Genomic DNA, 12,255 nt, shown 5'->3' with positions numbered 1-12,255 from the left:
GATGCTTCCAGTTCAAGATTGTCTGTCAAATATTAATGTGTTCTAATGGAAAATACTCACTCTAGGGACAGTCTTTTGCTTTTAAGGTTTGGGGTTTTTAAATGTTGAGCTTTTTAAATCATGCTTGAACTAGAGTTAAGAAACAAGTAGGGAGATAAGCAAAACTGAGCATAACAGCTAAATTATAGAAGCTGAGGCTGTAATGGTTGCTAATTTCTGAATGTAGGTTAAACCAGTATGATATGTGTAACCACTTAATTATAACAAAGGTTATAATTTTTTTAAACTCCCTAGTGTTGCATCTTCAACTTCTGACTACAGTCACATTGTGCTGCAGATCAACTTTCTGCCTGATACAAACTCTTGCCTGATAGAAGCATTATGCTTTAAGGGCTGTGGAAATCTCTGCTGTGATTTAAGGTTCTTTACTAACAAAATTGCTGTCCCTAGACAAGTGTACTGCATGCAGTGATATACTGGTGAGGGACTCAATTAATTAAGCAAGCAGTCAATGTGTTGTGTAGACCATACAGAATCACAGTGATGCTTTGACTTACTCTCTCAAAATGTCTGAGTGCCTTTCAGGGGTGGGGGGGTGTTCATGAAGTGAGTAAATGCAGCAAGTGTTTCAGTTCACCCCATCAACTGAAGTCCTGTTATTAAATGATTGATACATTGGCCACACTCCAGTTGTATGTGGAGGCAGATGGTCTGTGGGCTGCAGTGCACATTATTTCAATGAGTTTTATTCCTGATCTGTAACACTTGTATTGACTCAGTTTAGCCATTTGTCTTAAACAAAATTGTTTATCAGTTGCATCGGAGACTTCCTTCATAGAAACATAATTAAAATGGAATCTAAGACTGTATTTTGTAAAACTGCTATATTAGAAGAATGTTATTAACTGCAAATGCCATTCTTATTGCACATCAAATCTGTAACAAAATCAAAACACCCCAGTCCTTGTGAGTTCCATTCCTATATATCTTGTAGAAGCTATCAGAGATGATTTCCTTCATGATTTCAACTCAAAATGGTATGTACAGAGCCATTAAGACAAATATGTTAATGCTTCTTGTAATAGTTGGTATTTAAGTAATTCTGTCCCAAATGTTTACTAAAAATACATGTGGAGGAGTGAAAGCTGGAAATCTTGTGCGTTTAAGGCTTTATAACTTAATTCTTCTAAGTACCAACTAATTATTCATAAAGATGAGCAGTCCTACTTTAATGAGTTTGTTCTTCCAGATCTGGAATTGACCAAGTGTGAGTTTTGAATGGATAACTGATAATTTCCAAGATCTCTCAGTCACTTGCTGGTAGTATTCCATACTTTTGAATTAAAGATTTTGACTTCAATAAGCTGCTTTGCTTTCAGTGCCATTTGATCAAACACGAAGAACACTGGCTCACTAACTGATCATTGCCAAATCTCACCGGCACACAGTTTCATTAAATATTGCTCTTCTGTGTCTGAATATTGGCAATACCCTGGAAGACTTTTAGTGCAAAGGGTTTTTCTATTCAGATTGGGTTCGGTTTAATGCTTTGTTGGAGTTGACAGGTAATGCTCAAGAAACTTTTACGCTCATTAGTGCAACTTTGTCATTCTGATAGAAGAATAGTTTCAGTCATCCTGGTTTTGATGATGTTAAAAAAAAACAAGGTTTAAGTGTTTAAAACAAAAGGTAGAAAGAAACTGAATTAAAAAAAAAATTAATGTTGTGATTATTACTTTAAGTCTTATTCATGGTGCTCAAATGCCTATAACTGTCAAAAACATTTATATCCTGTTTTCCAAAGCTTTCTATGGAAGGACAGCTGGTGCTTGTCCATTCTGTCATTCTATTTAATTCCATTCTCATTCAAGTTCCAAGCATGCCAGACAAGGTAAGGGAGTAGCAATAGTTACTGTTTCCTAGAAGGAGGGTTTTTTGTTGCTGTTTTTTAGATTTAACATGTGGCTTTTATTCATGAATATACCAAATGCTTTGCATGATATTGGGTAAATTTATGTACACTCAACTTCTCCATGCTTTTTGCATCATTTTAGATGACCAACTTTGGGTGAACAGAAAGGTTCCAGCTCTTAGGTGGTTTTTTCTTGCCCATTTTCAGGCATCTGTTTCAGAGAGCTGTAACTGGCTAATATCTTGGTGCTGGCTTTGAAATTTAAACTTTTTTTCAAAGAGGGTACAGACTTCATCTTACACAGAATCAGAAACGTTTTCCTGAGGTCCAGTATCTAAGAATTGTGCTGTACAATTAGTTTGGGTTTTTTTGTTGGTCTTCTTTAAAAGGATATTATAATTTTTGGATAGGAAGTGCCAATTAGTGCTATTAACTACATAAAAATACTAGTTCATACCAAGCAGTGAAACAGTGTGAACGCTGTGTGATAGATGTCATTTAATAGCTTGATGATCACATGAATTTCACTTTTTTTCATTGAACATGCAGAATAACCAGTAAATCAAAATTTTATCTGTCAGATTTAGTTTAGTATTTTTAACACTTCTTAAACTGGTGTAAGTGGGTGTGCAGGAAACTGACACTGTTTTATGACGTCTGATCTATACTGTACTACTTTTCCATGAACTGAGCATGTTTCATTTTAAAGGGTATATAATTTTGGACAGTAACATTTAGGTCTATGTGCTTCTGTGATTGGTTTAAAACCATTTAATCCTTTGGATTCTTATTTTTATTTTACTTATTACTATTGTGGTCCAACGTATCATATTTCCTATTTATATTCTACGTCTTTTGAAGGTGCTGCAGAGTTTCAAGGCTTTTCCATGATCCTTGAACTGAAATCCTGTATATCATTAAATTTAATCAGCCGTGTCAGTTTGTTCAGAGATAGGGTCATTGTACCTTTAGTAGCTTGAAGATACTGATTCCAAATACAGTTCTGGTTTATTTGCACACCATTATGGTTTAATTTTGTTAGCATTTCATGCAGTGATGAGAGCACAGCCGTTAATGTGCTGTCATGCAGTAGTTATACCCCAAATAGTCATTGGACCAGTGTTACTTAGAGCACAGAACTTAACCACTCTGCAAACCAGCAGCTTGTGCTTGTTCTTTTGCAGACAAAAGCATCTGTTCCAGCAGCCAGTTAAAAGTAGAAGGGTACTCAGTTTCTCAATATTTAATGCCTGGCTGTTTCTCTGACAATAGCAATACCTTTTTCTTAGTGTGGGCTATAGTAGCTACTCTTTACAAGGAGTGTCTTAATCAATCTGAAAGTTAGAACATGTTTGTAATTCATGAAACCATGTCATACCACTGACTGCAGTTCCAGAAAAGGAAAACACAAATGGATTGCTTAGCATGTGAGTATAAAGATTTAAGTTTTAGAATATTACTTAAAACTGCACAAGGCTTCTGCTCTTTTAGAAAAATAACATCCTTACTCATGTCCTGTTAAACTCAAGGCAAGAATAAGAAAATTCAGCTAAAAATGTGTGTAAATCTCCAGCATTACCAAGAGTGTTCAGCAGTGTTAATGCTGCCTGGTACCAGCACTCAGGAAGTCAGGACTGCCCCTGCCACCAGTCTTGTTTCATGTATAACCTACTTAATCCTGAGACGGACGAATTGAAGATTTGTAATAAGGCATCTCCAGGTCTTCCTCTCACTATCCTTGTCTCCAGTCTAACACTCTGATGGGGTTACTCTGATCCCTTATCAGCACTTCCTCTGCTCCCTTTCTGATAAAATACTGTGAAACCCAACCTTCAGATTGTCGCGCTGGGCAGCAGCACTCTGCTTTACCCATTTCACTAGGGTAAAGAAACAACTCAGTCCTGTCTGTCATCAAATACATTACAAATCCTTGTGGCCTCAGTCCAAAAATCACAAATCCAACTGTGAATACTTCCCTTTTGTGGGAGGATTTATATAGCAAGGTTTGCACACAACTCTATTTATTTCTATGCTGTGTCCTTTTCTGAGCATCTACCAAAATCCTCGTCCCCAAGTGCCAGTGTTTGGTAGTTAAAACATTTAGCTAAATGTACTTACTGAAATGGAATTCAAAAAGAAATGGAAAATAATTTAATTCATTAAGTCTGAGGGTTTTTTTTATATTTATTTTTGTATTAAAAGACTATTTACTATGTTTTGCAATAGTTCACAAACAAATGATCTTACTATTTTTGCTTAAAAGACATATATGCAGCTTTCTAGAAGCTGAGATAGTCTTACTGCCAGTTATTGCAGGGAGGTTGATCTCAGTTGTTGCTTATAGGTTTTCTGAGCTTAGAAATTTTTAAGAAGCTGTTGACTACCTGAAGTTTCTTATTAAATGTACATAATTCTGCAAATACGTTCTAAAATAATTCCTTCCTATATAGTGTCAATTTTTATTTGACACTACTTAAATTTGGCACTATATATTTAAATACAGTATTCCAGATGAAGTAACTGTGCTAGGAGATGAGTTCTTGTTAAGTGATCTTGTCATAACATTTCATGTTGAAGCATAAGCTTTAATACTTGATTCTGGTCATTAAAAAGGTTGGGCTTTTTTAAAAATCATTTGTGCTTGGGAAGTAGATTCAAGTATTACTACCTTTGCAATTGAATTATGAGAAAAACAAAGGACTTCAGGATAAAAGTAGATTTGAAAAAAGTTAAAGCACAAATGAAAACCAGCAGCTGATCTTTTCACCTTATCTCCATAAAGGCATTATGAGCAATCTGATGTAGTAGGTGTCTCTGTAGCAGGGGGGTGAAACTAGATGATCTTCAAGGTCCCTTCCAACTCTAACCATTCGATGGTTATATATATGTAGATCTGCATGGCAATAGCTTCTTCTAAACTGAGGAATGCATTTTAGCAGTGCACTGTGTGTGTTTGGTGTTGGATGTGCATTAGTACCCTGTTTATTTCTGTTGTCTGTTTTCATGTACATACACTTGTATTCTCCTAATTGGAAACTACTTTCAGCTTCCATTCATTTAAGCTTTAAAAACAGTGGAAATTTGATAAATTTTATCTACACAGGAGATGCAGGCACTTTGAGGCTTTAAGCACATAATTTTGTTACCAAATCAGAAAATAATTTCACTATAGCAAAGATTTGCTATAGTATCAGCTTTAAAATTTATACTTAATATCCTATAGAAAAACTTCCAGGATTAAATTAGCATTGTTCTAGTTTTGTCTGGCTTTCTTAAAGCCTGTTTTTTAAATAGTTCACTGTGTAAGAAGTATAATTTAAAATGCTTTAGGATAGACTGTCAAAAGTAAGAAAACAAATTGCTCTGATTACTCACTCAAATTGCTCCTTGGTTTGAGAATTTAACTGATGTCTCATGAACCCCTGTACATCAAATAAAATTAGTAATACTCCAGAATGCCTCCCTGAGAGGCTTCTATGTGTTTAGAGAAATCTGATATTCAAGCAAAATGCATTTGCTGTTTTGATATACTATGTGTGTTATGGCATAGAGAACAGAGGGAGAATCATCCAAGTTAAGTGGCCCTCTTGAATGTCTTCATGGAGTTGACAGTGTATGACTTACCAGTTAAATACAACTTCTGTCAAGGAGTTAAAATATTCATCTTGAATTTATATTTGAGTGTATTTATCTTATATATGTATTTGTATTTAAAATAGTCCTCTTGGTTACTCTAAGAATTTTATAGTTCTCATGTTATATAAAGAGCTATACTACTTTTACAGTATGAATGTTTAGGAGCTTTGTGGTAGAGAAGAAAATGACAGATAACCTCCTTTTTGCGTGTAATTATATAACATTTTGCCCTTTCTTCTGAATTTAGTTTGTCTACTTTATAGACCAATGTACACCTGTATAATACATACAGCCTTACATATTGTAATAAATCAAGTATGACATAAGTGCCTTTCTTCAGTACAAGTATTCAAACTCACAAGCTTTACTTTCTTACATCTGACACTTTAAAGTCAGTTTTCTGTATCAAATATATATTAAATTTTTATCTTTTTTTGACAGATTGTCACAAACTACTCCACTTTTCAAGAGTGCCGAGATGAGCCCAGTGCACACCCAGTTCCTGACTACATTGCTGGAGGAACTGCATTTCACAAAGGAAGATCTGGAAAGTTTAACAAGAATATTTCTCAAGGACTGCCCACTTCAATGGTTAGTCAATTGCAAGTTATTTTGCATGGTATAAAACTAAGCCACATAGCAACAGGTTTGATTTTCAGCATTTTGTGAGTGTGCATGCTGCCTACAGATCATACCAGCCAGAGTAGAACATGTATCAAGTACATGTTAAAGAAATATGTACAGTATGGAAATGAGTGTCATCATCTTGTCATTTACAGTAAAGGCCAGCTGCTTACTTACAACTTCAATCTTTTGATAATAGTTTATATATACAATATTCTTATATCTATATTTTATATATACATTTATTTATAATTGTTTCTTGTAGAGTTGGTTTGCTGTAATTCTTGGAGGAATTTTTACTCATGTTGTGGTGCAGTTTGTTACAAAAGAAAGTGTGGCTACAATGGTTAAGTCTTAGTTAGGGGTTTTTATTATTGAAATGAGATTGTTATGTTCAGTCTTTTTGATATAAAACTGAACTAAAAGCCAGGTATTTTACACATAATTCTGAGACTGCATTCTAGGTAGGCTGAGAATGTGAACAACAAATAGCTTATTTATGTTGATCATATTTAACTGATTTGATTAATACAGCATTATAGTAATTAGTGTAGTAACATTACTGACCTCACTCCTTTGTTCCCCACAGAATAAGATCATGTTAACATCTGCTAACTGTAATAGTGGCACAGAGAACAGAAGAACACCTTCAGTTGTTGGACCTTCTTTCTTTTAAAAAAAAATTAAATTTACTCTTAATTTTTCTTCTTGCACTTTTTTTCATTTCCTTCCTGTGAATAAGAATTCTCCAGTCTTACGGAGAAGCCAACTCTCATAGCAGTTGTTTAAGTCTAGTTAAAATGTAGATCATCTGAAAATGCTATTTAAAAGCAGTAGAAAGGAATTTGATTGGTTTGGATTTTACTTGCCTTGGAAATCTTCAGCCAAAATTTGTCTATAGGAACTGGGGAAAGAAAGGAAAAAAACAAGCATATTAGCCTGGAGTGTTAAGAACACTGTAGCTGACATTTTTCCAATTGATCCAATATTTGGAACAGTAATCTTTAAGAACGATGACAAGAGTATATTAAGATGTCTGATGTGTAGCCTGTTTATCTTGCTGCTTATAAGAAAAGGGGTGGTCTTTGAACTTGTGTACAAGTTAAACAGCTTCTAATGGTTACTAATTTGGACTTTAAAATATATTTTAAGAACTAAACTTAATTTTTGGCTTTCTGTATTCATTTCATTTGAGTTTTGTTTAGACTTTTTTTCTGTCACTGATTATAAAATGCAATTTAAAACTAATCTATTGGTAATAGTTAATGATTCCGTATTCTCGTTTCTTGCATAGTTGTCACTGTCCTTCAAGAGACCTGAGAAGAAACTGTCACAGCAAAAGCCAGCAGGAGTGAAGGCTGAAGCAGGATGTAGCAGGGTTGCTACATAGCAACTCCATTTAAAAAAGTCTGTTCCTTGATTTTGTTTCTATAATTGGACACCAGCAGGGAACTCTACACTTCATTACATTATTGCACTGTAGCTCCTGCATGACAATCAGGATAAATACATTGATTGTCCCCCTACAAACAAAAGTCCATGAAGCTTTTCTGTGGAGGCTTCACTGTGTGGTAGAGTTCATGTAGGTGATGCTTGACTTTTCCTAATTTTGTTTGTAAGGGGAAGTTATGTTTAGTATAACTTGTAAAAGAAGTAATTTAGAATGAGGAAAACCTTTACTGCAGAGTTCAAACTATGCATTTTTCACAGAACACAATAGGAAAAGAACAACCATCATGGTCAGAGCATGTCTGATGTCAAAGTCACGATGTCTGGATAGAAGATACATTGGGCCTGCATCATGATGGAAAGCTTTTTACTTGATTTCTATGCAAAGAAAGAGCAAGACCTCACCAAAAGATAAGCTTATAGAAGACTGAGCAAATAGGCATGATACTCTGGAGCAAAACTTAAACCTTGAATTTTTATCTCCCTGCTCATGATTTTGGAAAGTAAATACATTTCTCTTTTTAGTTAATACTTCACTGTAGATTCTGAGCAAGCCATTGTTCTCTTCCATGTACATTTACCTTGGGGCATAAAGATTACAACAACCCCTTGACAATGCTGCCATGCTGAGTACACGTAGAAGGCATTACAAATGTACATCACACCAGGAAAAGGACTGTGCTTGAGCAGGTTCAGTGGCTCTCATTTGGGAAGTTTTTACACTTCCTGTCACATTTGTGGTGGGATTTTTTTTTTTGTTATTTTTAGGCTCGGTCTTCAGCAATTACTGTGTAAGAACTCTGCGATCTGGTAATGACAATGAATAGTTCATAGGCCCAATGACCTCTTTATGAAGATTCACTCTTTTTGTGAGAACAGAATAACCTTTCGCCTCCCATTATGTAATATGGTGGAAATGCCCTGAAGGGGCATATCCTTCACTTACATTTAATGTTTTATCTCCCTTAGATGTGTATAAAACACACAGAAGTAAATGCAGGAAGTATACATATAGCCATTATTTTTAAGGAGGAGGAAGGCTGTAGCCTCATCTCAAAAGGATGAGTTCGTACTATCAGCATCAGCTGGTTATACAAAGAGCACAATTCAAGCACCAGAAATACTTCATCTGTGTAGTTTTCTTATATTTCAGAACAGCTTAACTGGTTAGAAATGTTCAAATCCAGACCTACTTTGAGATTAAAGCTAATTTCTGCCACAACTGACTGTCTGTCTTTTTACACGTTTACCCTTTCTCAACTCACTGCTTTGCTTTTCTCTTCTCATTTTGGTTACGTTTTCAGGCAGGCTGTATATCATTGATATAGTAAAGAAGAACAGTTTAAAGCATAAAGCAAAGCCTCCTTCATGCTCTTACAGCTTCTTTTCATCAAGGGAGCAATATGCACCATATACCTGCATAGTGCATATATGGATTTCTTACCCCATTTTCTATAGGGGTAATGAGGTAATCTCAGGAAGAGAACAGGTTAGTAAAACTACATATACAGAGAAAAATCAAACTGGTGAGAGTTATTCAAAGCAGTCTATGTGCCGGCCAAAGAGGATGGAGTAAAAGCTTTCGTGTCTACTTTCACTGAAGTTCCGTTCATAGTCCTGTAACTGTACTGCGCCCTAGCACAGAGCCCTCCACTGCTGGTGGTTGATTCTTTGTGCCCACTGACCAAGCTTGCTGATTTTTCTAGGATGCTGAAGGGGATAAGGCGATTCAGAGTGGTTCACTTCATGCCCACTTTCCTGAAGTAGCGGTTAAGTCATAACCTGTAAATGGTCAAGCATTTGAAGTATCTGCATCTTTAAGTTTGCAAATCATTTTATGCTTATATATAGTAATGCAAAATTCTATGTTAAAACAAGTAGAAAAAAAACTTGATTTATTTCATTGAAGTCTATCAAAACCAAACAAGCGCCTCAGTAAATCTAGAGCAGCATAACTGACATGGCTGTGCTGCTGTCTAAACCTAGAACTGGAATGTTACATCTACCCTGTCTTTAAAGAGTGACACAGGGAACAACAATGAATGTGGTACATATATGAAATACATCTGAGGCCCCAAAGGCTGTGTCCATACAACACACAGAAGATTGACCTGTAGTTCAAAAGCAAGGCAGAAGCATCTGTTGTGGTCTGGGAGGAAAACAGCAGTCCTGTGAATCTTGGTGTTGAACCTGCATGTCCTACCCATCTCTGCCTGGTTTTAGAGAATCTTAGCTCTACAAAATGTGAGTGGGGATGAGCAGCTCAGTTGGATGTTAAGTCTCAGCTGACCTTTAACTGCTGGAGAGAAATGGTCTAACACATCAGAGAGAAGAAAGAGAGAAGGGGAAGCCAGTATTCACACCTTTAAATTTAGACATCCAACCTTAGGTACTTGCTAGTCTCCACAAAGGACCTATGCTCTTCGGTTTGGTTTCTCCAAATCATACCTTAGCCCAGTGTTGGAAGCGGATGGTGTTAATGCCTCTGCCCCTGTTCCCAGTTGGCAGAAAGCAAGCAAAGTGAGCTGAGAACTTTGACCATGGCAGTCTGGCTCTGCCTGGGATAGTTTATTTAGTAATAAAGTGTGGCACAGAATTGAATGAGGACCTGCAAAGTGGGAACTTTCTAAGCAATCTGATCCTGCTGCTGCATTATTTTGACAGCTGCTACTTCATATTTTTTTTTCACCACTAAGAGTTAAAACCAAAAGAATTAAAGTGAGTGACAGTCCTTAGGAAAAAAAAAGTACTGCCAGTGTGTTGAAAGTACATCCAGGATACCTTTCAGCTTTCCATACTTCCTCTATTTCTGCAATTGCTTACAGACACCCAGTACAGCCGGTGGGGATTGCCTTGATCTCACTGGGGTAGCAGATTAATGCTGAACTGTCATTTCCAATGAGCATTAAATATTGAAAATCTAGAATGAGCCTCTAGCAAGTTTTAAGTTTCCATAAGCAGCAGGTGGTACACAAGGCAGGGCTAGACACCTATAAAGGCCTCAGTTTCTCAGCTGCATATCTCTACCACCTGACAGCCAGGCATCCTCTGATTAGAGCCAGAGGAAGTAGGTGTGACTGCCATTAGCAAACACAGTAATATTGCTAAAGACTTTTCCTCCTGTGAGCTTGCCTTTTGTGAATCTTAGAACCACTTCTCTGTGGTGGGAGAAGGGCTGCCTGAAAGACACTGTAGAATGTGAACTGTGGCATTTGTGGTGCTAAACACCATTTGGTGAGGTGGGGAGGGAGAGCTGGAAACCTGCATCTTCAAGTAGCACTCGTGAACATTCCGATTTCAACAAAGCAAGTGAAAATATGCATTTACCTCAGTGGGTAGTCTGGACATGTGTGATCAATGTTAGTCATCCCCCCTTAGTTGCCTGCAGCTGTAGAGCAAGGCATAAGGCAACCCAGAGTTTTGCAAAAGTAGACAAGACTATCCAGAAAAGAGTAATAATTTGCAAGAAGGAAGGTGAGAAACAAGCACAAGCCTTTTTAAACTGTTCTTGCCCTGGAAAATAGGCAATAATTGTGAGATAAGTAACTTTCTCTGAATAGTTTCCTCAACACAACATCACATTTGGACAGCAATAACAGTTGTGGCAGGGCTGGAAAGGCCAAGAACAAAGGGACCAACTTTCTGACCAGTATTTCCAAGATCTGTGAACCACAGTTGCATGTGCAGAGTTAAGTCCTAGACAGAGGAAGGCTTATCAATCATAATACTGCATTAAGTGTGGCCCCTGTAACACCTCAGATGTCCACTTCTTTGCTGGTTTTACTGCACTGTCCTGCAGTTACCCCAAGAAAACAGCTCCTTAACACATCCCTTCTCTGAGAACAGACTAGAGTTGACACATGGGTGACAAGGCAGTTGCATCCTGTCACTGTGAAAACTCCCTCCTTAGAAGTCAGTCCCCAGAATGCTTTGGCAGCCTGTACTTTAAAGGCAAAATCTTTAGTACTTTTTTGCAGGCTGTGACTACACACAGGAGTTGGGTGCAAAGATCAGAGAGCAAAGCCAGTGGCACTACTGACTGGTGCATCCTGCATCATAGCAAGCCACACCAAATCAGCACCATTTCTGGCACTTTTTAGCCTCTTAAATTTCTTGGGGTATGTAACTGAACTGAGCACATACTGGGAGAGCAGCAGCTGCCTACAATTTGGTTAGAGAGTCCTACAGTTTAGTTAGAATTAGTCATCACTACAGAGTTTGAAGGACTTTGGATGCAGCTTTAATAAGCTGCAAACACTTAGATCAGGATTTACATCATAAATCTTGCCTTTATGTCCTACTCAAATAGGAGTGTCTACAAATCAGGTTAATATAATATAACAGTACAGTCGTTAAGTCACAAAATAAGATCATAATTGGTAGTATTATCTAAGAAGGCAGAAGAACTCCGCTTACAGCTGCCAGCTAAGATCTGACTCATCTAAGGTATTTTATAGCAACCATATGTTAGGCATGTCTATCACCTATAATGCAAAAAAAGATAACATTTCCTAATCAGAATTTGCCACTGAGCAGGATTTTCCGTAAACAGCTCAGTATTATAAACTCTAGTCACAGGCAGGAGAAAGCCTTTTGCAGACACTTCTCATTTGTTAATTTTATAAATAGAATAA

At 36.9% G+C, this 12,255-nt stretch overlaps 1 protein-coding gene across 2 annotated transcripts in view; it reads left to right on the top strand.

Moving 5' to 3' along the window:
- Window positions 1–8,843, top strand: part of RPAP2 (RNA polymerase II associated protein 2) — a 38,937-nt gene extending 30,094 nt beyond the window's left edge. Inside the window, exons 12-13 of one of the 2 annotated variants that reach the window (XM_034064260.1) lie at window positions 5,990–6,139; window positions 7,467–8,843. In XM_034064260.1, the coding sequence (XP_033920151.1) occupies window positions 5,990–6,139; window positions 7,467–7,527 (211 nt within the window). In that variant the 3' untranslated portion in view covers window positions 7,528–8,843. Of the gene's footprint in view, window positions 1–5,989; window positions 6,140–6,761; window positions 7,332–7,466 lie in introns of those variants that run through there. The other variant, XM_034064261.1, reaches the window with a different exon arrangement.
- Window positions 8,844–12,255: the final 3,412 nt, after the last annotated feature.

This window comes from Melopsittacus undulatus, chromosome 6 (assembly GCF_012275295.1).
Source record: "Melopsittacus undulatus isolate bMelUnd1 chromosome 6, bMelUnd1.mat.Z, whole genome shotgun sequence".
Lineage (NCBI taxonomy): Eukaryota > Metazoa > Chordata > Aves > Psittaciformes > Psittaculidae > Melopsittacus > Melopsittacus undulatus.
The sequence above is the reverse complement of the archived record's forward strand: the minus strand, read 5'-3'. Positions and strand labels throughout refer to the sequence as shown.